Source organism: Aythya marila (genome assembly GCF_965140915.1).
Source record: "Aythya marila genome assembly, chromosome: 1".
Taxonomy (NCBI): domain Eukaryota; kingdom Metazoa; phylum Chordata; class Aves; order Anseriformes; family Anatidae; genus Aythya; species Aythya marila.
The window spans coordinates 123,565,946-123,590,974 of NC_139042.1; the positions used below are offsets into that span (position 1 = coordinate 123,565,946).

The following is a 25,029-nucleotide window of genomic DNA, read 5'->3' on the forward strand; positions in this document are numbered from 1 at the left end:
TGCACTAATGTCAAGGTCCACAGAGGTCCACAAAGACACCTCTCACACCCCATTGATGTTACACATTTAACTCTCATGGTTAAAAGTCACTTGTGCACTTTTCTAGATAGGAACTCATCCAAAGACAGCTTTCATCTTGAATTTTTTTCCTTTCCATCCTTTTGTTGTGGTTAACTTAGTCCCTTTTTCCTAAATTCTTCTTCTGTGAAGAAAAAAAAAAAAAAAAAAAAAAGTAATTTTTAAAGCCCCTAGTTCCTTTCTATTTGACAAGGTGCATTAACCTGTATTTTAGATTGCCTTCTTAAAGTAGCATCATGCTATGTTTTAAATCAAATTTGAAAAGTAAAGCTTCTCAGGGTATATAACTGATCACTGTGGTCATATTTTTCTTTCATACTAGCCACTATGATCCTATTTTCATGTCAGGAATTACACTGTTTCTGATGTTATGCTAGTCAAATATTAAAATGCTCTAGGAAGTCATGTTGCAGAGTACAATACGAATGCATTAGTCACTTACATGTGCTGAAATGTTATCCAGGAACATTTCCCAACTTCTTCTATATAATTGGCCACCCAGACTCCTCAAAAAAAAACCAACTAATTCATGGACCAAACAAATACAATCAACAATGGCTTTCCCTAACAATCAAGTAAAAAACAATCAAACAAACAAAACAGCAAAATATTTTACTTCTATTTATTACTTTCATTTTTTACATTCTGCTTTCTTGCTCTCAGCTGTAGTTGTGTTTTCAGTGTGTTTGGCAAGTGATCCATAAACTCAGTCCCACAGCTATTGAATATAAGAACTTAATTTTGCTACCATTAACTGGAATAGGTGTGGAAGCTGGCTTAGTTGCAATTATATGGACAGCCATTTGAAAACAAACAAACAAAAAAAATGTAAATTAATATTATCCTTGGCTTTAGCTCTGTTTATATTGAATTCATCTGCTGAGCATTTCTTTACATTTCCTCTGTGGCATTTCCATGCATTGTTCCACTCTCTCCCTAGTGTTCAACCAGAAGGACAATAGGAGAAAGTAGTTCCATATTTCAGCTCTCCGTACACAAATGGAACCAGCCCAGGCATTTTATTTATTTATTTATTTTTATTCCCCAAAAAGATCCCAGGGCAGGAAAGGAATGCTGGATCAGGCCTGTCCATAGTCGTGTGTTCCCGAGCATCCCACAGAGGGATGTTGTTGCTATTATTTTAACAGCAGATCTTTGCTGTTGTTGCTATTTTAATGGCAGATTTTAAAGCTTCCGCTGACATTGGTACAGACCCTGAAGCTCAGCTAGAGAAACAGAGTTGGTGAGCAGATGGTGATACAAAGGAGGAATGTTGTATCTATAAATATTCTGGTGAAATTCATATCCAGTGCTCCATGGAGGAGCCAACAAACTGCACTAAACCCTTAATGCAGGGCTTAAATTAGTCTTATGTGGTAAATGGGTCCTTAATCTGGGTTTCCTTGCCAGGGAGATTTTCTCTCATGGGATCTAGCTATTTATAGAAAACCACCGGAAAAAAAAAAAAAAAAATGCAAGTTTATTCTGCATTATCATTAGAAAAATGTTAGCATTTACCAAATAAGGGGAAACATTTCCCTCTGACTTGTCAGACCATCTAAAGCATCCCAAGGGACAAAGCAGTGGTAAAGGCACATCCATCTCCAGGAAAATGTTCCTGAATGGACTGTCTGAGTTTACATTAAGACAATGTTACAGTGCATCAGTTGAATATGTGACAACTCAAAACTTCTCCCAGAAAAAAAAATAAGCAATTAAAATGACATTCAGTAAAACTCAAGACTGTTTTAATAATACAATTTAATACACTGAACTTCTCAAAGCAAAAATTAAGCCTGAAGTACTGCATTCAGATGGTATTCTTAATTTCGCCATATTTGAGTACATTTTAGTTATAGGATAATGGGTCATACATACAGAGTTTTACTTATCACTTATTTATATATCACTAATGGAATACTCAAATGCTGCCTGAAACAAAAAGAACAGGTTCCTATACATCTTGGCTTGGGGCTGACAGATCAAGCAGCCTGTAAGTGGCAGGACCTGAAGCCAAGCTCAGCTCCTTGCTGTCCTCACCCCCCTTCACCCTCGCCATCAGGGCATGCATCTGGGCAGATCTGCAGGACATGTTATGGACATCTGTGTGAATCTGCAGAACCTAAAATAGGAGTAATGAGTTTGGGCATTTTGTTTATATCTTCAGGTGCTGATTTGATGGCTAATCATGGTATGCTGCACTCCATTAACTATTTCTGTACTTGCCAAATATTATGAAAGGAGATCAAATATTGTAAAAAGGAAATCATTTGTTTAGAAAATCTATGTCAGGAACAAAAGGTCACAGACACTCAGTGGGTACCCTTTTACCAGCAGTGCACTAGCATTATCCAATTGGTTTTGTCTCCTAAAGTGGCACTCAGATCTAAACATTGAAGAATGAATCTGCACAAACAAAAGCTGTGTGGAAGTGTGAAACTTTTTTTTTTCACTGTCCTTTCATAAGCACATAAAATAACTCTAGCCTAAAGCATCTTCTTTGAACACTCGGATGAAAAATCTGAGAGGAGAGATTGTTCATCTATGCATCAAATATTTTGGTTATATTTCTTTGGAAATGAGGCTCACAGGGTTCCATCAGCTGGCCAGTTTTCCCTTTCCTCTTAATTTTCTGGACCCACAGGTCCAGACTGACTCACTGGTCAGCTTCAAGCAAGTTTGACAGAGGGACAGAGGTCTCAAAGGGATACAATTTCTGTAAATTCTGTGAAAATCAATGGCTAAACCAAGAAAAAAGAGTACAAATTAACACCCCAGCTGCAAGACAGTCTTAGCTTCTTGCTCTGTGTACTCATCTAGGCAGGACATGCCGAGACAGAGAAAATGCTTATTTTACAAGGTCTAAATACTAACGTCTTGTCTGTGTTCTGCAAATGGCTCTCAATAAAACAGCTGCACTACTACACTAGAAGAGACAACTGGGCATAAAGATTGCTTCATTTCTCCATAAATTTCCTGCAAATGAAGCCCAAAAACTGTGTAATGTTAAAACTCCTTTCCTCAGCTTTTATCTCAAGTTGATACACAGGAAAAAAAAAAAAAAAAAATCCCACCTAACATCTCAGTCCCCTATTATTGCTGATTGTCATGTTGGGTCTGATGTAATTTTGTGCACTGTCTGTACCCAGATCTGCCAGATGACAGCGGGTTTACACTCAATCAGCTCTGGCACAGTTTAAAGTTAGTATGCTGGACTAGAATTTTGCATTATGGTCATGTATGCCAATATCATACTTTTTTTTTTTTTTCAATTTCATATGCAATTTAAGCTTATAGCTTCAAGTAAATGCATAAATTGCAGCTGATGTATTTTCCATCTCCCAGCGACTTTAGTGAGACAACTTTTCTGAGTAAGGACATAGGACTGGACACAGTTTCACTTTGCTTAACATTCTGTCTTGTGCTGCCACCATGGAAGGTTTATAAAAGCTGGCAGTTTCTAAATGAACTTAAGTTCCTGCATCAGAACTGTTAAATATGCAAAATTATATCACACACCAAGAGAACGAAAATCAAGGTCCCACTGGTGTTCAACGTCAAGCAACAAAAGGGCTCAACAGTTTTATGTTGAAAGGAAAATACAGAATGAAAATAAAGGAACTGATTCCTCACCTCACAGATACAATCATTTCGATACACACCATTTTAATGGCTAGTTCTGCTTAAAACTATATACTTACAAGATGAAAAATTACATTCCTCTCTGAAGGGTCTGTCTCTTTCTATAGTTACACATCACATCTAGAGTTTGTATAATTTAAGAATTAAAGAAATATATTTCACTCTACATCCTGTATTGCTTACTTTGTGCCACTGACAGAACTCTGTGCAGTTTCCATTTCCCCTACAATTAGGCGCTGATCCTACAAACACATAAATATGAGCTCACCTTTCCTGCTGGGAGTGATTTCAATGGGAGACTCTCAGCAATGAAGGACATGAATACATTTTGGCAGGATCAGGGCCTCAGATATCAAGGAGGAAACTGGCTAACAGAAACCACCTTTGCAAACACAATGAGGGGAGCAGGAAAGATCCCAGGAAAGAAAATTAAAGTTTAATACACTTTTAAATGCCAGCCAGTATATTTAAAGGGAGTGTTGGCGGAAGTTGGAAGATTTCAGAACAGATCAGGCTTTCTTAAGTGCAAGTCAAGGGTGTCCCTTTAAGGATTTATGGTATGGCACAGACCACGGTTTGCTTAGCTTGGCTTTTACTAAACTATTATTTTCTTTTGGTAAGAGATTCAGCTACTAAAAGCATAGCTTTTTCCTCTTCACAGCTGTTTGCTCCCATACCATTGAATATCTTCCCTCCAGCTTTTGCCCTTGCCTTGCTCAAGGGATGTAAATGATGCAGGAATTTCTGCTGCTCTGCTTCAGTTTAGCGGAGTGATAATCTTAGGCAAACGCTTGAAATCTGTCTTTCATTAAAAGAGGTTTTTGCACTTCTGTTTAACACGGGGAATTTTTTGAATTGCCCTTCTAAGAGAGAATTTCACCCCCACTTTTGCCTTGAGGGAAACCCTTGCTGCTGCGAATATATCTGCTGGATCCATGGGAATACTGTTGTTGCTGAGAGGCTCCCACCAAACACAGCAGACAGTTTGACATTCATGTCCTAGGTCCTTACTTTAGTTACTTGCTGCAAACTAAAATGGATAAATTGATGGATAAAACAATGCTTCTCCCACTGAAAAACGAGGCAATGCTTTGCTGCCCTAGACAAAAACAGGTGTTCAAATTCCACAGGAAAATGAATGCCATTGCAGGAAAGAAATGGAAGTTGCTTTCATTACCAAATGCCTGAAACTTCTTCCAGAGTAGGAGTCTCCAACTTCCAGCCATCAAACATAGTACTAGTATTGAATAGTTATTGCCATAGTAAACTGTAAGTGCAAAACAGGAACATAAAAGATAGAGATCTCTAAAATGTTTAAAATAAGTTAAAAGTTTAAATCCAGGACTTTACTCAGCCCAGAAAATGATTAGCCTACAATCTGATTCAAATATATACATAGATATACATTCAAAATTTAAAAGTCTACCTATATAGAGAGACTTGCAGACTACTTAAAGAAATTGTATGACAAGTAAAATGGTATGTGAACCCAGATGATTTGCTGTTCACTCTTGGACAGTCACTTTTACTGAACTGGTAAGTGCAGCAAGAATTTCTTTCATGCAAAAAATTCCCAGTTCTTAACAAAAAGAAATCAGAGAGAGAGAGAAAGAGAGAGAACTGCATTCACTAAATATGGGTAACATTAGGTATTTGGAAAAAGTCATTGCCACTGTTAAGCTTCTATTTAAATACAATAATAGAATGGGCTAGAGTTCTCAGCTGTTTGCTGAATTTAGCCCCCCCCCCAAAAAAGAGGCATCTATGGATTCCTCTGAAGAAAAACAAAAGAAATGGAAAATTTAAAATAAGTTGTGCCCTCATAAAAAAAATAACTATTGTATCTGTGCAAGTGTAGTCAAAGTCTATTTGAAGAGAACAAAACTGTTAGATCTCCAGTTTTGAAAACACAGCATGTACAGGGCTCAATTACTGACTGATTCCTACTATTTTCTTACTAAATCAGGAAGCATTTGGGGCCAACAATTTGAATTGGGAATTCTGTTACTTTTAACCAAAGAAGGAACATGAAGAGAAAGATATAACGGAGCTCTGCAGACTCAGCCCTCTTGTTTCAGATTGCTCTCTGCATTCACAAATGAGAAATTACTGCTTTCTCTTCCCTTGCTTATTTTTAAGATATATTAGATGTAACGTTTTTTCTGCCAGTGTTTGAGATAGATTAAGGGGAAACATATCTCAGGAATTTTCCACTATATTTCACAGAATATTCCTTTATAAAATGAAGATCTAACCTATGATTCATTGTGCACTGAAACAACACAAGACCTCTGTTCTACTTCAAAAATCTGTACTTTCATTATTTCTTCATTCTTCACTTAAGGTTTCCCCTGAGCTGAATTCTGAGTTCTTGCTCCAATATCATCAGGGGTCCCTTTGAATTTTTTATTAAATGATGTCAAACTCAGCCCACAAGTAGAATAGTGACAAATTCTGGTTGAAGTCCCCGTTCTCCTCATGACAGAGATAGCAGGGAAGAGTTAAGAACATTTGACATGTTGTGCTCAAAGCAGCAAAGTCTGGCACACTAAATGAAGATCACATCTCAGTATGTACATGGGAAAAAATTTAGCCAACCACAGTGTAAACGGCTGGTGTAAATGCTGTCTTATTAAAGGAAGGTGACTAACCAGCAACACCTTCAAAATATTATTCTTTTTACAACTGCAATGTCCAAAAGCCCTCGATGTGGATTGACACTCTACAGTAATGTTAAACGCAAGCAAAACAGAAAATTGGGCTGTTCCAAATAGTCAACAGCCTAAGTATGTGTAACATCCCAAATGCTAACAATGAATCATCTCTTGCCTCACCAATAATGTGAGATAAGCATCCCGATTTATACAAGAAAAAGTGATTTACGTCATGGCTCAGACAAGTCAGAAAATGTTGACTGTGACTCTGCCATAAAGAAAAAGGGAAGGGGAAAACATGGCAAAAATTTGAAAAACATGGGAAATTTTTGAAAAAAAAAAATGAGAAACACTTGCATTTTTCAAGAAACAAACAAAAAAAAAAAATCAGAATAACTAGTATATGCTTCATTTGATGACCATGTTAATAATAAGCTTTTCCTTCCCATTTATCTGTAGAACAAACATCACTGTGTCATTGCTATAGTGAGTAGCAACTGTTTGGTTCAGGACTATCAAACATTTTCATGAATACTCAGCAAGTGACTGAATTTTCATAAATAAAATAATTAAGGGTCAATTCTTGATTAAATATTTTCATTCGGCTAGAAATCATTGTAATAAGAAAACTGTATTACTATTCATAATTCTTCATTTAGATTATGAGGCCCTCATCGGTCTACATGAAAGAGCAACATTTCCAATAAATTCTGCTGCAGTACAAAAAAGATGCCTTCGTCCTCCCTCCACCCTCACCCCCAGGAAAGACACACAAATAAACACAATAACAAGTAGAAATTTAGAGCAGAGGGAGAGCCTGAATTATCTGTAGTAGTTGATTGTCATAAGTTTAATTACTTCCTTAACAATAGTAAGTGCCCTACGCATAATTTAATTAGCAATCATAAATTGCCTGTAGGTCTATCTATATAGTAAGTAGCATTGCAAGAATGAGTGACACATTCTGAAGGGAACTGAAAACTCCTCTGTATGCTGATAATTAAAATGTGTATAATATAAAGAACAGAAATATCAGATTTTTATACAAAAAGAAAATCAATATTGTACAGCCAATGCACCAGCAAGATAACGTAAACCTAAAATAATTTCATGTGAAACATATATTGATTATAAAAAGGCTGAAGTCCTAAATAAAAGTAATGAGCAGGATTTAAAATACTATTCTAAAGAAAACTCCTATGGAGTTCACTGTAAGGGAAAATGCCTATTTTAAAAGCATTAATTTTCTAATTTCTCCTGAAATGCCTGATTTTTTCACATCAAAACATGGTGAACAATGACCATGAGAAGAAAACTTAATTGGTTGTGTTAGCTTTTTTTGTTTGTTTCTTTCTTTCTTTCTTTCTTTCTTTCTTCCTGAAATTTTCTGCCTCTTTGAGGGGTTTTCTCTTTTTCCACAGGCCTCTTACATATCTAAGCTAACCAAATGATTGCACATTTGTCTGGTATAATATATTCAGTTGCTTTCCAACACCTTCAGAAACTCTTTTGGACCATAACTGTATATTGCATCTCAAGGAGCTATGCCATTCAATATTTTGGGGGAAGAAAACATGAGACTACCCACATGCAAGCAGTAAGTCTGAAAAGTCTCTAATTTCTCCTCGTGCCGCAGCTAGCTGCTGGGGTAGAAAATGAAACCCTGAACACTCCCTTTCTTCCTCTGACCTTTTCTGCTTTGTTTCTCTATCTCCTTCCCAACAGCACTCCCTTTTTCTACCATTTTTTCCTCCTTTGCTGCTGTTATCTCCTCTCCCTTATTTCATGAACATTTTATCCCTGCAAAGCTCATGCACAAGCACATATCGGTACTAGAAGGAAGCGGCCACCAAGTCCATTCACTGGCACGTGACATCTCTTGTGCCACACGGCAAGAGGACAGAGGAAACAAACACCCCAGGCATTTTCCATTCCCTTTTGGGACTCATACGCTCTTTGGTTAAAGGCTACAACTGCACCAGGTTACTTGCTAGCGTGTCCTGTGTGTAGTCAACCCTCTCTCCATTTTTTAAAAAATCAATTATTCCCCAATTACTCTGGATAAATGATGCTCAGCACCTTAATGTTACTCAAGCAATCAATCTGGAAACACTCTTAATAACATGCCACCTTACAATCAAATCTTTCATTCCAAGGAGCAGAAGGGGATTTTTTTCCTCAAGCTTCATTATATGGCTGTATTTCCACAAAAGCTATTAATTATTGACCATTTCTGTAGCTGCACACTGCTGGCAATCTCCACGGCCACCCTCCCTTTCCCCAGCCCAGGCGCAATTTCCTGAGTCCTGGAATAAACAGAATTGCTATGTACAGAATAATCTCAACAGTCTCCGCAAGGGCAAAGCAAGCTTTCTGCCACTCAGCCAGGGCTGCAGGGACCTGCACAGCAGCACTCTGATGTTACAGTCATGTGTGGGTAATGCTCTGCAGCACTGAAGTGAGTAACATGACTGCCTTGCCACTAGGCAGATGGAGACTTTTCTGGAGCTGTTTGATGATAACTGAAGACTTTTTTTTTAATTTGCTCCAAGGAGCCTGGCAGAGGGAAACCCCCAAATCCTACCATAATAAATCTTCTATTTGTCTTTTAAATTCTGAAGTGAAATAAAAACCATTAGGCACCCACAGCCATGCGTCGTATTCTACATTTTCCGGTCTTTCTGCACCCCTCCAGCATAAACAGATTAAGTTTTCTGAAGCAAAAAAACAGCTTCTCGGTTTAAAAATAACACCCTTGCCGCCTGGTATGGAGCACTACTGTATTATATTACACAACAAAAATGCAAGAACCCTTAGAAATTGCAAAGACAGGCATAATCAGAAGCCTTTATCTGATCCAGCCTGACAGCGTTCATTCCATCAAACATTTGACAGAAAACTGAAGATGAAAGGAAAACATGGTCCTCCCACAGCATAGAAGTGGTCATCCTGGCGTTAACCTCACAATCACGATTATTTTATTCTAACAGACAGTAGCAGTATTCCAACAGATTAAGAAGATGCTCCCACTCATAAGACACAGTGATCCCAGTCCTGACAGCTCTGATGTGGGGAGGTTGCTTTCTGGCCATGACTGCCCAGCTTGGGCATCCCAGAGCAGAAGAGCCAGAATGAAGCTGGGGTTTCAGATCTCCATGGCCATTGCACATTCTCCATGCCACTGAAAACAAGGTCACAGAAGCCGAGCTCTCAAAAGTCAGCACCATAAAGTGCTTTGAAATGTAGATGCTGAACATCTTTCAGGATTTAGGCCCTAGTTTAGCAACTGCCTAAGTCTGCTTCCACATACCCTTTGCATTATTATATTTTGCAGTGTCATAGGACACTTCCAGTGTCTTTGTTCACAATCTGGCAGATACTTGATAAATAAAAGAACAAACTCAGGAACAATCACGTATTTGCAAAAGGATGTATCAACCAGAAATTTAGGATCACCCAAACCAATTATTGCACGATATTTTATTACAAGTTAGGGCATCAGCAGCAGAATCCAGACTTCATAGACTGCTTTTTTTTTAAAAAAAAAAAAAAAACAAAACACAGCGAGAGTGTTTCTGTCAAGGTCTGAGCAGGTACAAGGGAATACTCAACAGGTCTTCCCCTACTGCCTTTTCACCCTGATAAGAACAACTGCTTAAAGCACAATAAAAATACATTTTCATTTCACCAGTGCAAAGAGCATTTACATACAAAGCTGACAAAGAGATGGCAAGGCAGTTCTGGGATATTTTTTTCATTAGACTAAGTGATAATAATAAAAATAATGACAGTAGCACCTATGCACAATTAATAACTGATCTTTTAAAGAATCACCTCAGTGGGATGGAGGACTGTCAAGTGGGGTAGATTGGTGAAAAAAAAATCCATCTGTGAATCTCTCCGTCTGTTTCCAAGGTCCCCTCCTCCTCAGCAAATCCAAACCTACAGAACTGTTCTGCAGACATTTCTGGGATAAAACAACAAGAACCTGTTTTTGAAGACTCCCTGACCTATTCATCCTGCGCACCGTATATCACTAAAGATTACCTTATATTTCCTCAGAATTATTTTCTCTTTGTAAGCATCCACACAGTCAATCAACACTTTCGATATCTTAATCAGGAATACTGCTACTAGCTGATGTCGTTTCTTAAGATGTCTCTGATACACAGTTCTTTACTCTCATTAAAAGCAAAGACAGTCTGGTGTCTTCAGTTTTCCCTTCAGTTTTGGGGTAGATTTCTGATCAGGCAGTTCTCTATTTTCCAAAGCTTCAAAAATTACAGGCTTGGTTTTGTTAATTCATTGGTCATGGGAAAAAATGTTCATGCTAGTCAAGAGTGAGTCCAGTAACAGCATGGAGTTGCAGAACTGTAAGTCATTCATAATTATTCTATGTGCTCTGGCCCAGTGATTTTCAAACTATTTTTGCTGTGAATTCCAATAAAAATGCTATAGGATATAGCACCTTTATATGTGCTATACATGATTTGCCCCGCGTTTGTTCTTTTATTTATCATGTATCTGTCAAATTAAGAACAAAAAGCATTGGAAGTGTCTTACGACATTGCAAATTCCTGTAATTTGTGTCAGTTTTTAACCAGCTGGTTAAATACTCTTCCCAAACTCTTTTCCAAGAACTACATGTGTAGACACCACTGAAAATGTCCATTTAACAATACTTGACTATTTTCTATACTTCACAAAAAAATAGAAGCCTTAAGAAGAATGAGCAGGTGCAGAAAAACAACAGTGAAACTGTCCACTGTAACAGGGACTGAATTCCACACTGCCAGAGTTTAGCTGGACTTTTTTTTCTTTATTACAGTGAATTGACCGAGAAAATGTGTCTTTGGAGAAATTAACTTATTTGTGCAGAGTTTGGCAAATAACATTGTTAAGAGAAGAAAAACTAGTAAGTGGTTTAAAATGCCCAAATGCTTGATTTCATTATTTGTTAAATCAAAATGTTGTATTTTTCAGTTGCAAAATAATTTTAAAATTCATTTTTAATTAATTTTTTTTTTTAATTAAACAAGGAGTTTTGGAGAACCGTGTTAAAAATGTTTGCATAATTCAAAAATGTGAAGCAGTTTGATTATATAAAAATAAATTTTTAAAGATTGACCAAAATCTGAATTTTTCTAGGAAGGAAGGAAGAGATAAAGAATGAGAGAACAAGAGAGAGAGAAAGAGAGAAAGAGGGAAAGAGGGAAAGAATTTTCACTTTCTTTTAGTTCAATCTCCACATGCAAAATCCTTCATTGATTCAGCTCCAGGCAGGAGATCCCCCCCTGAATTCCTCTGGTGCTGTGAATCAGCGTGTGTGCTGACCCAAGACATTTGCTATGTCCAGCCTACCCTCTAGCAGCTGTAATTTTGCACTTACACATATACAACAAACATTGGACAATTTATTGTCACGGGTTTGTTTCGAACAGTCCTTTCACCATCTTCACAATACTTTCAGATAGATAGCTCAAATGAGCAAATGGCAAATGGAAATATTATTGTAACAAGTGCTTTTGTCACTTCTTGGATTGATTTACTAATTCATTGTATTCTGATCTTGCAGAATACGCAATTAAAAGATGCCACTGGCATGAATATTGTTGCTGGAACTTGAACTGGCACTGCATTTCCTGTCAGTTTTAAAATTTCTTACTCGGCTTCCAAGGTGATTTCCATTTAATGTTACCATAACACCACTGTATCTTTCCATAGCCCTCTTCACCAAAGTGTGCTATGGCTATTGCCACAGGGAACACTTTGTATTCTGAGAGAGCAGGTGCTTAGCAAGCATGAAGGTTGGAGTTGTCATCTATTCTAACCTGCGTTGGAGCTAAGCAGCAAAGAGCTACATAAATCTATTTGATGAAGGAAAAAAAAAAAAAAAAAAAAAAAAAAAAAAAAAAGAAAAAAAGAAAGAAAGGAGAAAGGAAAAAAAAAATCTCAGCCTTACCCTGGGCAAGGCTGGGCACCAGAGCTCTGCGGAGCTCCCAGCTGCTTCCCCGTACACCAAGGTGCCCACCATCACTCCTCCCGGGGGGACAGAGCTACCACATCCTGATCACCTGCCTGAAAATCCACCGTGCTTTCTCTGTCTGGATTTAAGCATTGCTTCCCAGCCCATTACTGCAAAGTAACCACATTGTTCAGTGAGATGTCAGAAAGCTAAGAGCAAGTACAAAATCCTGTAATTCCCTCAACAGGCACTAGCGAGCTTAGCCTGTCTGGGAAACTATTGATCTCTAAAACTTTGTCAGTTTTAGAAAACTTAAGCCTCTTTCGCTGAGCTTGATTTTATGTCACCAGTGCAAACTACGGATCTCAATACAGACACTAGGGGTGATTTAAATTGCACTTGAACAGATTTTACTTACAACAGGGACTGATGTAAACGCCATATGATCTGTTCTCAATACACCCAGAAATTTTCCGAGTGTTCTCAGATTGATTTTAGTACATTTTTAAACTACTGTAAGCTTATTAATCTAGACCACGATGCAGAAAAAAAAAATACATTAAAAAAAAAAAAAATCTTCGAAGTTTGAAGACATAAGACTGCAAGCATAGAGTCATACTAGAAGTCAGCTGATTAAAACAGGAATACTGATCTCTGTGAACAGGGGTGACTTAAGCGGCACTGACTGTGTTGTAAAACAATGCAAATGCTCTTTCCTGGAAGTAGCACTCTTGGAAGGTGTCTTTCGACTTTTCCATCTGAAAAAAGCATCAGTTTTCTTTAAAGACAGATATAGATAAAGCAGGACACTTCTGCCTGAGGAGAGGCTAGCCGGGCTGATATTTGATATAAGCGCTCAGTCCCAAGTGGGAGGAGGGAGAAGTGATTGATGGTTTGTAAGGAATTACTTGACTTTTGCTTGTAACAGAAGCTTTTTGGATTCTCCCAAAGTTCTTGTCAAAGACAAGAAATGTCTTTGGAAATAACAGCTTTCCCCTTCCCCGCAGATGGAACAAACCTGCGTAAGAATGGTGTAGATATAAAATACCTCTAAAAGAAAGGGAGGCATTGTTTGACGTGCCGCCTCTTCTCGAGTGCTCTGCTGCTCTGCCAGGTTTGTCCCCGGGATGCTCTCTCTCACGGGCCGCCCGACTGCAGGGCGGGCAGTTCACCTCTTTGCAGGACGAGCTGAACAGACCCAGCGGCAGGAGTTCAGCGATTCATCAGGACGCGCACCGCCGCAGAGCCAAATCCTTGCCTCCCGGTGGCTCCTCGGGCTCCCAGGTCAGCGCTGACCGCACTTGCCCGGACCTCGGACCCCGGCCAGGAAGGGCACAAGCACCAGCCCTGCGGCCCGGGGGATTGACAAGGGTCGGGTTTTCACATTTCCTACCATGGGATGCGCAGATACTGCCCCTCGGTACCCCCTTTTCGGGAGGGAAGCCCAGCAGGTGGAGTGAATTCACGCACAAGCACGTTTGATAGAAAGGCGTCGGGTAAATAAAGCCCCTTCTCCAGCATTTCTGCCCAAAACTAAGCTAAGGCTCTCCGACTTACGCCTCGGGGGTAGGGAACATTTCTCATCAGTGAGTCTCAAGCACCGCAATTTGGTATTAAATTTGGTATTATTGATAACACCAAATCGCCCCACCGCAGGAAAGAAGTGCCAAAAAGCCCTCTGCCAGCTCTTGAGACTCTCGCCCCATCCACCGAGCACTCCAACAAAAGCTTCAGCGAGAAGCTACCGAACCTGGCCGCTCCCTATTGAGCAGCCACTGGTCAAAAAATAGGTGTTCATCAACACGAACCTTCAAAAGCATGTATATTTAAACAACCAAACAAACAAAAAACCGCATTTCTTCCACTCTTCCGACGCGCCTGCCCTCTCCAGCGCCTGGAGGGCTCCGGGCGCCCCCAGCCCCGCACCTCCGGGCGCCCCCGGCCCGCCGCCGGCCCCCGCTCTTGCCCCAGCTCCTCTGCGCAGTGCGGGAGGAGCGAGGCTCCGCAGCGGAGTGCGGGCAGGGCAGGACGGCCACTTCTGCCTCACCTCCGGGCCGAGGCAGAGCTTCGAGCCGCAAGGAAAGGAGCGGAGGGCTCGCTCTTGCCAGCAACGCGCGGCTCGCTCAGGCTCTCGGACCTCGACGTGATGCTGGTCTTACGGATGAGTGGCTGTGCTAAACACGTTGCAGCTCCTCCCGTGCATGCCGGATTGTTTCCCCTCTCTGCAAAGCCTCGAGGCAGTTGATTAACGGCGCTTCAGACGACACACGGAACGAAAAACCATTTGTAACGCGATGTCTTCGCAGACCGACAAAAATAAAACTCTAGAAAATGTGTGTGGTTTTTTTTTTTTTTTTGTAAACCGCGTGTTTTTTTTTTTGTTTTGTTTTTTTTTAACACGCGATAAAAAAAAATAAGGATGGGGTGAGTGAGGCGAAGGCTGGACCAGCGAAATTCGTTTCCGTGCACACCGCCGGGTTTCTCCCTTTGTGCGGAACATGAGGGCGAGAAATTGTGAATTTTTATTCCCCACCCTATGCTCTGTGCCCCCGAAGTGTGTCCTCTCCCCACCGCCCGGGAGAGCAGCCGCGCTTCGCGGGGTGCTCCCCTGAACGGGGTCGGGGTCGGGGGGTTTGAAGCCGCCGCCATCCCGCGCTCCTTTCCGCGGCTTCGTGATTAAAATCCGCACACGTGATTAAAATCCGGCCTTATCCTCCTTTTTAAACGAGCCTCGTAAAACAGCACGTTAGCTCTGGTGACGAGATTCACGGCCGGGGCGTAAATCACTCGGATGTGCTGGAGATGTTTTTTTTTTTTTACAAACCTAAGCCATTTATTCGCTCGCTCCTCTCACCTTTCCCCACGCCACCCCCAGCCCGGCACCTTCCCCTCGCCTCTGCCGGGAGGCTCCCGGGCCCCCCCACGGGCAAAGCGCTGCTCCCTGCGGCCGTGGGGCATGGGGAAACCCGTGCGAGACGTGGCAAAGGAGCCGGAGCCGTGCCGGGGAGAAATCTCCACGCCCGGAGCAGAAAGACGAGGATGAAACTTTCGTCTTCCTCGGATGGGGTTTGGTTCCCTGGGGCAAATGAATTTCGACTTTGCGGCCCCTCGTCAGTTCAAATCCCGTTTTGGGGAAGGGTTCGATAAATCGGGCTGGACCGATTTGTTGTTTCCCACGCAAAATCAATCCCTACTTTTCCAGTGGTCCCTGTGATCCATGGGGCCTCTCTGTAAACCCGCCCGTACCAATAATATCTCCAGCATAAAGAGCAGCCCTGTGGTATTTCCTACCCAGAGCAGCGATTCTGAGTTTCGATCGTTTGGGACGCTAGAAAAACTCCCCTTTCCAATTTTTGGCATATCGCTGGAGATTTGGCAAGTTTTAAATACTTTAGGTGTAAAGTTTGTTCTTAATTGGGTCTTGTAAAGATGGAATTTGGTGGCCATTATATGGCCGCTAATCAATTTTCACCCAGCAGCAAAGGTACGCTGCGGAGGCTTTGGGTTTAATGAAGTGACTGCGCAAATTACAGTCGGGAACTTTATTTAAAGTCTATCAACCTCCTAAAAAATGATTTCTCAAACTGTTCTTGATTTCCTTTGCTTTATGAAAAACATCACGTTTGCTTTCTAAGGTTTCAGGCATTTTAGCAGCTATTCTCTCCCGCTCTCCAGTCTGGCGCAGAGGGGAGTTTTCCGTTCCTTTTTTTTTTTTTTCGAATTTATGGAGAAATGAGAAAATTAAACTTGTAGATCAACGAAGAAAAAATATATCCCGTAGAGGGTGGAAATTAATGAGAAACGATTCTAAAAATAAAAATAATAAAATAAATAAAATGAGGAAGACTAATGCGCCTGTCTGCTCTGTTATTGCAAAGCCGATTTTTGTCGTTTCGTTGGTGTATTTATGATTTTGGACGAGGAACACTTTGAAGCTTTTTTTTTTTTTTTTTTTTTTTTTTTTTCCTATTTGACGTTTGCTATTTTGATCCCTTTTGTCCGTTCTCCTTCATGCCCGTCGCTCCGCTGAGCGAGGGGTACCAGGCGGAAGATTTTACCTCCGTCTCCTTACGATATGCACGGGGAAGAGCTGCTGCTGTTACAAGCAAAATGAAATGCCGTTCCTTGAGAGCGGAGCAGGGCGAGGTCTCCGCAGTTCCCGGTCTTTCGCTCCCTTCAAAAACACTTAACAGATTTTTTACAACAGTCTTTTTTTTTTTTTTTCCTCGTCGATCTCTCTGTTTTTCACGGCGGGTTTTAGGCAGCTGGTACAGTAATGTCGCGGGGAATCTCATGCAAAAATAACATATATATAAAATAGCATATATATATATAAGCATATATATATATATATATATATATATTAAAGGTATTTTCTTCTCTGAGTGCGGTGGAGTGGATTTGGGGCGAGTGGAGGAGACCGCTGCCCTTTCTCTTATGGGGTGGCGAACAAAAATCGCTTGACCTTTCCCTCCCGCACCCCAAGTATAAAAAAAGACGTAAAGAGGAAATATTTGAAGTCCCTTTTTCTCCGCACAATGCAACTTGCGGGAGCAGCGCCGCTGGCTCCGTCCCGTTTCGCAGCGCTTGGGAGCGGGGCCGGGGACCGGGGGGCGGCGGGGGCAGCCCGGGGAGAAAAGGACAGGGGACGGGGGGGCTGAGCAGCTCTAGGGCTTTGCTCCAGCCAAATGATCGCTCCACGCTACAGGCTCCCTTTCAAATAAAATAGTATTTTTTATTTTTTTTTAAGGGGAGTCTCGTGCTCTGTCCCCCCAGACATCTTGCAGTCGGACCAGTGTCCGCGGCCCCGGCGCTGCTCCCCATGCCCCGGTTCCTCCCTCCCCGTCGCCACCGGCCCCATCCCGGCCGCTGCGCTCAGCCCCGGCGAACCCGATCCCAGCGCCGAGGGAAGGATCGGGTCCCCTCCCGGTGGGGTTTGGGGGCTGTGTCCCCCGACCCAGTGGGCACTCAGCCGGTCGGGGAGCTCCGAGACAGGGCGAAACGCGTGTCCCGGGACAGCCGGGAAGCACCACCGCGACCCTGCAGGCGCGGAAAGGGAGGAGAAAGGGAGGAGGAGACGGGGGGGTGCGCTCCGCTCCCGGGAGATCAAGGAGTCGGGGGGGGAAAGAGCCGCGGTGAGGAAGAGAAAACTCCCTGTAAAGCTAAAATAATATAACGGTAATGATAATAATAACAAAACCCGAGAAATCGCCGCAAAACGTGTCATCCCGTCCCGTCCCCCCCCCCCCAGCCCCGGATGTTCTCGTGGAGCCGCAGCCCGGCGGAGCGGGGGCAGCCCCGGCCCGGGGAAGGGAGAGGGGCTGGGGGGCACTGAGAGCAGAAAGGAGTTGCACTAACCGGGGTTGAGGTCCAGGCACTGAGTCGGGTCTTCATTGTCCCCTAGCTGGCCATTGGGGCTGAGGCTTTCCATGGACAAATCCAGCCCCTTGTCCTCCCAGTCTCGGAGTTTCCTCTTTTTATTTGTCCCAATCAAGGCTTCTACCGAGAAAGCGTGCGCTCGGGAGCTGAGGGCCACCGCCGATCTTCGCCTCTCACTCATCTTATCCCCCAGCCCGGACCCTTGGGCAGATGAGCAACCAGTGGCTGGGAGCGCAGAGCTCGGGGACCAGAGGCAGAGCCTCTCGCCTCTTTCTCCCCCCACCCCTCCCCAGCTGCACCCCCAAGAAGAACCAGCCCTCAGTCTCCTGAAGGAACTACATGAGGCTGCAGATACTCCGTAGGCAGAGCCGGGAGGGTGTGCACAGCCCAGGTCCCCAGCACTTGCTCAGAGGGGCTGCAGGCTGGATTTCATCTTTTTTTTTTTTTTTTTTTTTTTTTTTTTCCTTCTCCCCTTTCCTTCTGTCTCTCTCTGATTGATCCAAACTTCTGTGTTTTTTTTTCTTTCTTTTTTTTTTTTTTTTTTTTTTTTTCCTCCGAGAGTTGGGCAGGCTGCGTGCGCCTGTCAAGGAAAAAAAAAATTAAAAAAAATGTCCCCGGCCAATCGGAGGGAGAGATCGGGAGAAACCCAAAAGCTGCAACCCAATGGGGAAGGGAGGGAGACTCGGGCTTCGGGGCTAGGAATTTTGGCCATCTGAGTCCTGGAGCACCGGCCGGGAGAATTAACTCTTTGAAGAGCGGGGAGCTGTTAGGAAGCACATAGCCCTAAACGCAGCGAGGGAACAGCTCCGGCGCTTCTCTCCGCCGCACCCACGTTTCCTAGGGGCTTCTGGTAACCAACCCCCCTCAAATTATATACGTATATAAAAACAAACAAACAAACAAAAAGTACTCGAAAGGGGCTTGAAAACCTGGGGGTGTTTTTAAAGCGTCATTCGTGCTGTGTTTTCCGAGAGCTTGCCGGTGTTTGGCCCAGCAGCGGAGACTTTTGCGTGTGTTGAAGCGAAACTTCAGCACGGTGCTTGGCCGGGCTGCGGGGGGGCAGACACCCAGACCCGGCACCACCGGCACGGGGAGCCTTTGGAAGGAGGGGTCGTGGTCTTTTATTTATTTATTTATTTATTTATTTCTCCGTTTCTTTTCGCAACTTCAGCTCCAGAGAGAACAAATCCTCTAGGTACAAATCCCGGGCAGCTGCCTGGATGGTATCCAACATTTCATTTCGGCTCCCTCTGTTCGCTCTGCCCCCAAACCCTTCGGGCTGCTCACACACCCCTGGGTCGTGCGGGGCGCTGGGGGATCGCAGTGAAAAGGAAAACCGGGGCTGCATTTGGAAAGGGGAAGGAAGCACCGCGATCGGACCACCGAAAAATACGTGAAGCCAAGCAAAACACCGTCCAGGGAAAACGTAGCGGAGAAAGCCGCCGGGGGTTAAATCGATCCCAAGGATCGAGTAGAGAGAGGTTCAAAATAATAAATAATGATATAGCAAAGGGCGGAATTAGTATGGATCGAGCGACTCTGGAAAAGCGGGAGAGAGCGCACGGCAGACTGAGGAAGAGATTATTTCGGGTCGGTGGCTCCCAAATGCTCCCCGGAGGCGCGGGGGCATAAAGGAGGGACAGGAGGGAAGGGGGCATGTGGGGGATCAGTTCGTTTACCCCAGCCTCCCCACTGTGTTTGCGGGGTGCTGCAGAGCCGCTCGGACGTCCCTCCCGGCCTAAAGCGCGGGGTGGCGCAGGCACGGCCCCAGCCTGCCGGGGCGAGAGATTTTGGGGCGAGAAAGGAGCGATTTCTTCGGGAAATCCCGAGAAAGCTGAGCGTCGTTATCTAGGCCGAGGAGCAGGTTTTGTGCGTCCCCATCACCCGCCCTACACTCCCCCCTTCCCCCCCACCCCCGCCGCTCCTTTCCCCTCCCCTCCGGAGCATCGCCTTTGACAGGTCGCTCGCAGAGGGCTCGGCGCAGGGCACGTCACCCCCCCGGCACGGGGGTGCCCCCCAGCAGGGCCGAGGGGAGCCCGGAGAGCCGGGGGAGAGGGGAACGAAAGAGAAAGGCACTTGGAAGGAGCTCGCGTTTTAAAGCGGGCTCCGGGACCGGCCGAGGAGCGGGGAGACGGGGAAGGGCGCACGGCTTTCGCCCCGGTCCCTCGGCTGCGTGTCCCACGGCGAAGGAGTGCCTCCCAAACAAAAACCCGTTTCTCTATTTCCGAAAGCCTCGGAAACACCCGCCTGGGAGACAGGCGGCGAGGGAGGCTTTTATAGAGGCTGGAGGGAGAATTTAGAAAGGGAGCCCAAGAAAACAGAGGATTATTTATAGCGTTTTAGCGAGAGGAAATGGTGTTGGAAAGGCAGGGCGATTTAAACGAAATTCGGGGGCTGATGTATGAGCTTAGAAAGACAATTTTCCCGGGTTTAAGTGTGGTTTTACGGGTCGCCGGTTTAAAGCAGCCCCGAGCCCTTTTCGCATCTCTTACCGCCGGGCGCTGCCGTCCGTCCGTCTGTCCGCCCAGCCGGGACGGACGGAGGCTTCGCAGCAGAAACGCGACCGAGCTCCCGTGCCAACGCGCCCCCTGACCGGCCAGGCCCCAGGGAGCAGATCCCTTTGCCGGGGGCTGGAGGGCAGCTCCCCACGGTCCTGGCAGCGGCGGCCGGGGGCGAGCCTCTCCCTCCCCGCCGCAGCCCCAGGGCTCGCCCGCCCGCTGCCGGTGCCAGCGGGGCGAAGGGCAGCGACGAGATGCGCCCGGGGAAGGGACGGGGCTGCCCCCTCGCAGGAGATTTCTGCCCGTGACCCCCCGCTGGAAATCTGGGGTCGGCCTGGAGCCGTCCCGGGCTCAGCCACGACGCTCAGATCCCGCTCTGACCCCTGGAGAAGAAAGCACCCCCTTTGCCTGGCCTTTCTTCCAGACCCGCACTCGCAGGGGTAGCTCCCATTAAATCCAGGAAACTGCTCCCTGGAATAAAGTGGCGGGAGCAAGGGTCGCAGGGCCAGGCCCTGGGGTTTATAAAGAAATCATTCACTCCTGCTTCCCGGTTGTCGCCGAGCGAGCCTGAAAATATTTGTTTATGTATGGAAATATTTGCAAAAGAGAGAAATAAGGGGAGCCGGCTGCGGGGTGGGAGTGCTGTCCAGATGTTCTGCTCGCAGAGCCTGAGCGGAGCCAGTTTCAAGCCCTGCCGCACAACAAGGGAAACGTTATCGAAGGTCCTTTAGCCAGATCTAGGGGATTTTTTTTTTTTTTTTAAGTTAGTAATTGAAAACAATGTTAAAACTAGTCAGCGGGTGCGGGCTGAATGCTGTCTGATAACGCGAGCGAGTGATTTACTGGACTTTAACGCAACGCCGATCGTCCTTTTAAAACGGACCGGAGGATTTCGGGGCTGGCTCTCTCGTAAGAGGCGAGTTTAAGGCGAACAGAGTGGCCGCCTGGAAACGCGAGCGAGGTGATGTTCCCGGGCTGCGCGGGGTCATTTACTGCGACTGCGAAAAAAAAAAAAAATGCGCCTGCAATTTATTTTTATGGTCTACACAAACGGTATTGTTGCGTATTATTAACTAATTCATAATTATACCCCCATTACGCCGTCGATTCGTTCCCCTCCCCTCCCGTTTCCCCGGTTTTCTCAGGCTTGGAGAATTGAACCACCGCAAAATATTTACAGTCTCGAGTGTTTTTAAATGGGCTTTGTTTGTGTTTTACAGAATAAAAATCTCTATTAGTGTTTAAACAAACACCATGCCAGTCTCTTAAGCCTTCCAGATGTTTGCAATAAAATGTCAGGTTTTGCCTTTGGGACTCGAAATAAAATTTAACTACCTTCACCCTGTAATTATTCTCTTAGCTCTCCCTTCATAAATTTATCTGCTTTCTATCAGGAGAGAAAAAAAAAATCCGATTATACACTTGGGTTGTAAAAAACAGCCACTACTTTCCCTCCATTTTACCAGGACTTCTCCCTCTCTTGTTTGGGCACCACAGCCCAAGGCACGTTAGCATTATTTCTGGCTCTCCTGCTTTCCGGGCGGCAGGAGGAGAGCAGGCAGAGCAGAAGCGCATCGCCAGCTTTCCTGGGCGTCAGGCAGCAAAATGCCCCGTGTCCCTGGGCCTGCCCCGCACCCCAACCCAGCCACCGTGCTCCGGGAGGGGACGGGAATGGGGAGCTCAAAGTGGCCCCGGAGTTCCTCCAGCTCCAGGCGTCGCTTCTTCGCGGGAGCTGATTGCAGACCTGACTGCATTTCGGAGCCTCCCCGTGGAGCTGTTTGGAAATAGGCAATTACGATGAATAATTCAAACAAAGCAGGTTCCCCTCACAAAGGCGAAGGTCCCGGGTAGGGAGCTCTCTGACTTGCTAGCTACTAACTTTGAACAGCGAAGGCAGGGTTAAGAGCCGTGCATTTTTGTATTTACCACCCTAAACTTCAGAACAACCCAGATCGATAAGTGAGGCTCCTGATATTTTTTTCTTTCTTCATTTTTTTTTTTTTTTCTGTCTACAAGCCCTCTTCGTTCGGCTTTCGGGGTTTCGGAGTGTTCGCGGCTTTCAGCTATCGCTGCTCGAACAAAAAAAAATCCCCATTCGCTTCCCCTGCTCCTCGCTCCCGGAGCTCTGCAGTCCCCGGCACAGCCTCGGGGCGCACCCTCCTGGGACACCCCGCTCCCACCCCACAGGCGACCCGGGGGTGGCTGCTGCTGCTCCCGCTGCCCCTTATGTTTTAATCCCCCCACCCTCCTACTCTTTCCTCTGAAGATTTTCTACCTGCCCCGTGCTGAGGTCTCCCTTGGCAGGTGAATTCCCGTGGCCGCTGCTCTCGGGTGGCGAGAGGCCAAGGGCAGGGCCGGGGGCAGCAAGACCGGGGGGGAGCGGGGGTCTCCCCTCCCCGGGAAGGCTGCGGCGCAGCTCCCGGCCCCTCCGAGCTCGCCACCCACCTCGTTACCTTCCTGACACTTTTATCTCTCCCCCCGAGGAGGGCTGGCACGGCGGGGTGAGGAAGGCCCGGCGCAGAGGGGAAGGGGAGGCTGGGCTCCGCGGCCTCTCTGCTCTCCCCCCTGGCCCCCCGACCCCATCCGCAGTGGGTCTCCGAGGTTTCCTGGTGGCCTCCCATTCCTTGCCCCTGCCCCCCATTTGCAGGTGTACTCAGGGCGGGAAGGGACTAAAAAAGATCTCAGAACGGTCCTCGGTGTTTGTTCGGTCGTTTTTCTTCCTTTCTTTCTTTTTATTTTTTTTTCTTTTTTTTATATTTTTTTTTCCCCCAAGAAATAAACCGCCCTGGCGGGGATTTGGAGAAGAAAACCTAGAGGGTAAGGGAACCTTGGAAAAAAGCAGAGGAAAAAGCGGCAGCGGGGCTGTATCTGGACAAGATCCTGACCTAGGAGCTTTAGCCAGATTTACCATCAGAGCCAGGACACGCGAGCCGACCCCAGGCCACCGGAGATTTTCCGCTGGAGCGGCCCCCGCGAAGGCTGCGGGCCAAGAGGCGAGCATCTCCCAGGGGCCGGGGGGCTTAGCACGGCTACGCCGCTGAGCACGGTCCCGTCGGGGGAATGGGGCCGGGGCTGCCCAAGCGCAGCCGGCGAGGAAGTTTCTGTCCCGAGGTAGTTGCTCCCGGCCGAGCTCTGCTTTACCGCCGTGGCAGAGGGAAAGAAAAAGGGGAAAACCCACGCCGACAGCGAACAGCATTTTACACGGCGGTGCGCTGAAGAGCTACAGGTTATTGCCGCTATTACAATTTTGGCTGGATTTTTTTTTTTTCATTTTTATTTTTACTATTATTTTTTTTCCCCCCAGCGCCATGCACACCTCGTCTCCCAAACCCACAGGCACAGGGGACTCGCTGTGGTAGGTAGGGAGATGCGGTGCTTCTCCCACGCGTGGGGTCCACCAGCACCTCGCAGCCACCCCAGCTGCAAGGGGACGGACCAAGCGAGCTTTCCCCTCACCTGGAAGCCGCCTTCCCCCCCTGTCCCCACACCTAGCACACGCCGAACAGACGGCGACCCCAGGAAACGCTGCGGGTCTCGCACACAATGGCTCTCGTATGGGGCACCGTAGGCGGACAACCGGCCCCTTGTTACCGAGACGGGATCCGAAGTCCGCTTTTCCAAGGAAGAAAGCCGAGCTGCGCAGAGCATTTCAATGTGTGTTCAGTCAAAAAAATAAATATAAGGGGATTATGTTTTTTCTTCAAGGCACAGCTCTTTGAACCAAGAGAGGTCTGTGCGCTCCCCTACCTCAGACATGGTGTGTTATACTGTAAACAATCCCGTTTAGCGCCGATCCTAAAACTAGACAGACTTTAATGGGGCTTTTCAAAAGAGCGGGGGGGGCTGAAGGATGTGATCACTCTGCTGTCGAAAGTAGGCATTTTCCGCGCCGTGCTATCAGCGCCGGGCACGGCCGCAAAAGCAGGAGAGCGGTCCCCGGCCTTTGCTTCGGGCAACGTATGCGGCACAACCCTAGATATTCAGACCCTGCTTCTTTCCGTCCTTTTCCACGTGAAATGCGGCCGCTGTGTAAACAAGACACGCCAAAATCCCAGCTCCGATCCTCACGGGCCGGCCGTGGTCCGTCGGGGCCGGCCGGGACGGGGCGGGAGGGAAAGGAAAGTCCGCGGTGCCCATCACCGCTGCGCCGGGCCCCAGCCCGGGCTCCCCTCCTGCACCGCAAACCTCGCTCCGCGCCCGGAATTTACCCAGGTTTATTATTATTACTCGAGCTGTGATTGCCTTTTTTATTAGTTTCCAGTCACCAAAAAGCTGCCGGGGACTGGACTATCCGGGACGAAACCCTGGATTATCCCGGGGCGGTCTGCTTCTACCGTTTGCAGTGTGGCTTGCCCGCCTAATAGGGAGATTTTTATCTATTATTATTTTAACTTTTGTTCCCCCGATTCGAAGATCGAAACCTTTGAAACGAAAGGAGAGCGAACCTTTCCTCCCCGCGGCAGCACGGCCGCTGCCGGGGGCTCTCAGCAAACGGGGAATCCCGCTCGGTGCTGGTTGTTTTTCCCCTGGGTCACTTTCTATCACCGTATCGGGAGGATTTATCTTCTCCTCCGTCTCCCGGAGGAGGAGGCATCACCGCAAAACTGCGACCCCGAGACCCCGGAGCGTGTGCGGCCGGCCCCGGAGGACATTCCCCGCTTCAAGGCCTCTCCCTGCCCTCGTGCACGCTCCCTGCGCGTCCCCGCTGGCAGGGCACGGAGTCACCAGGGACGTGTGGCAGCACCGGAGCAGGGGCAGCAGGGGTGAGACGGGGGGCACGGACCCCAGCCTGCAGAGGGCCCCCCCCCCCGCC

The 25,029-nt window shown here is 46.1% G+C and overlaps 1 protein-coding gene across 1 annotated transcript in view; it reads right to left on the reverse strand.

Moving 5' to 3' along the window:
* The window catches only part of TBX15 (T-box transcription factor 15), a 97,733-nt gene extending 79,689 nt beyond the window's left edge, over positions 1-18,044 (reverse strand). Inside the window, exon 1 of the mRNA XM_082784526.1 lies at positions 17,698-18,044. Coding sequence (XP_082640652.1) covers positions 17,698-17,899 — 202 coding nt within the window. The 5' untranslated portion in view covers positions 17,900-18,044. The remainder of the gene's footprint in view (positions 1-17,697) is intronic.
* Between the last annotated feature and the right edge of the window lie 6,985 nt (positions 18,045-25,029).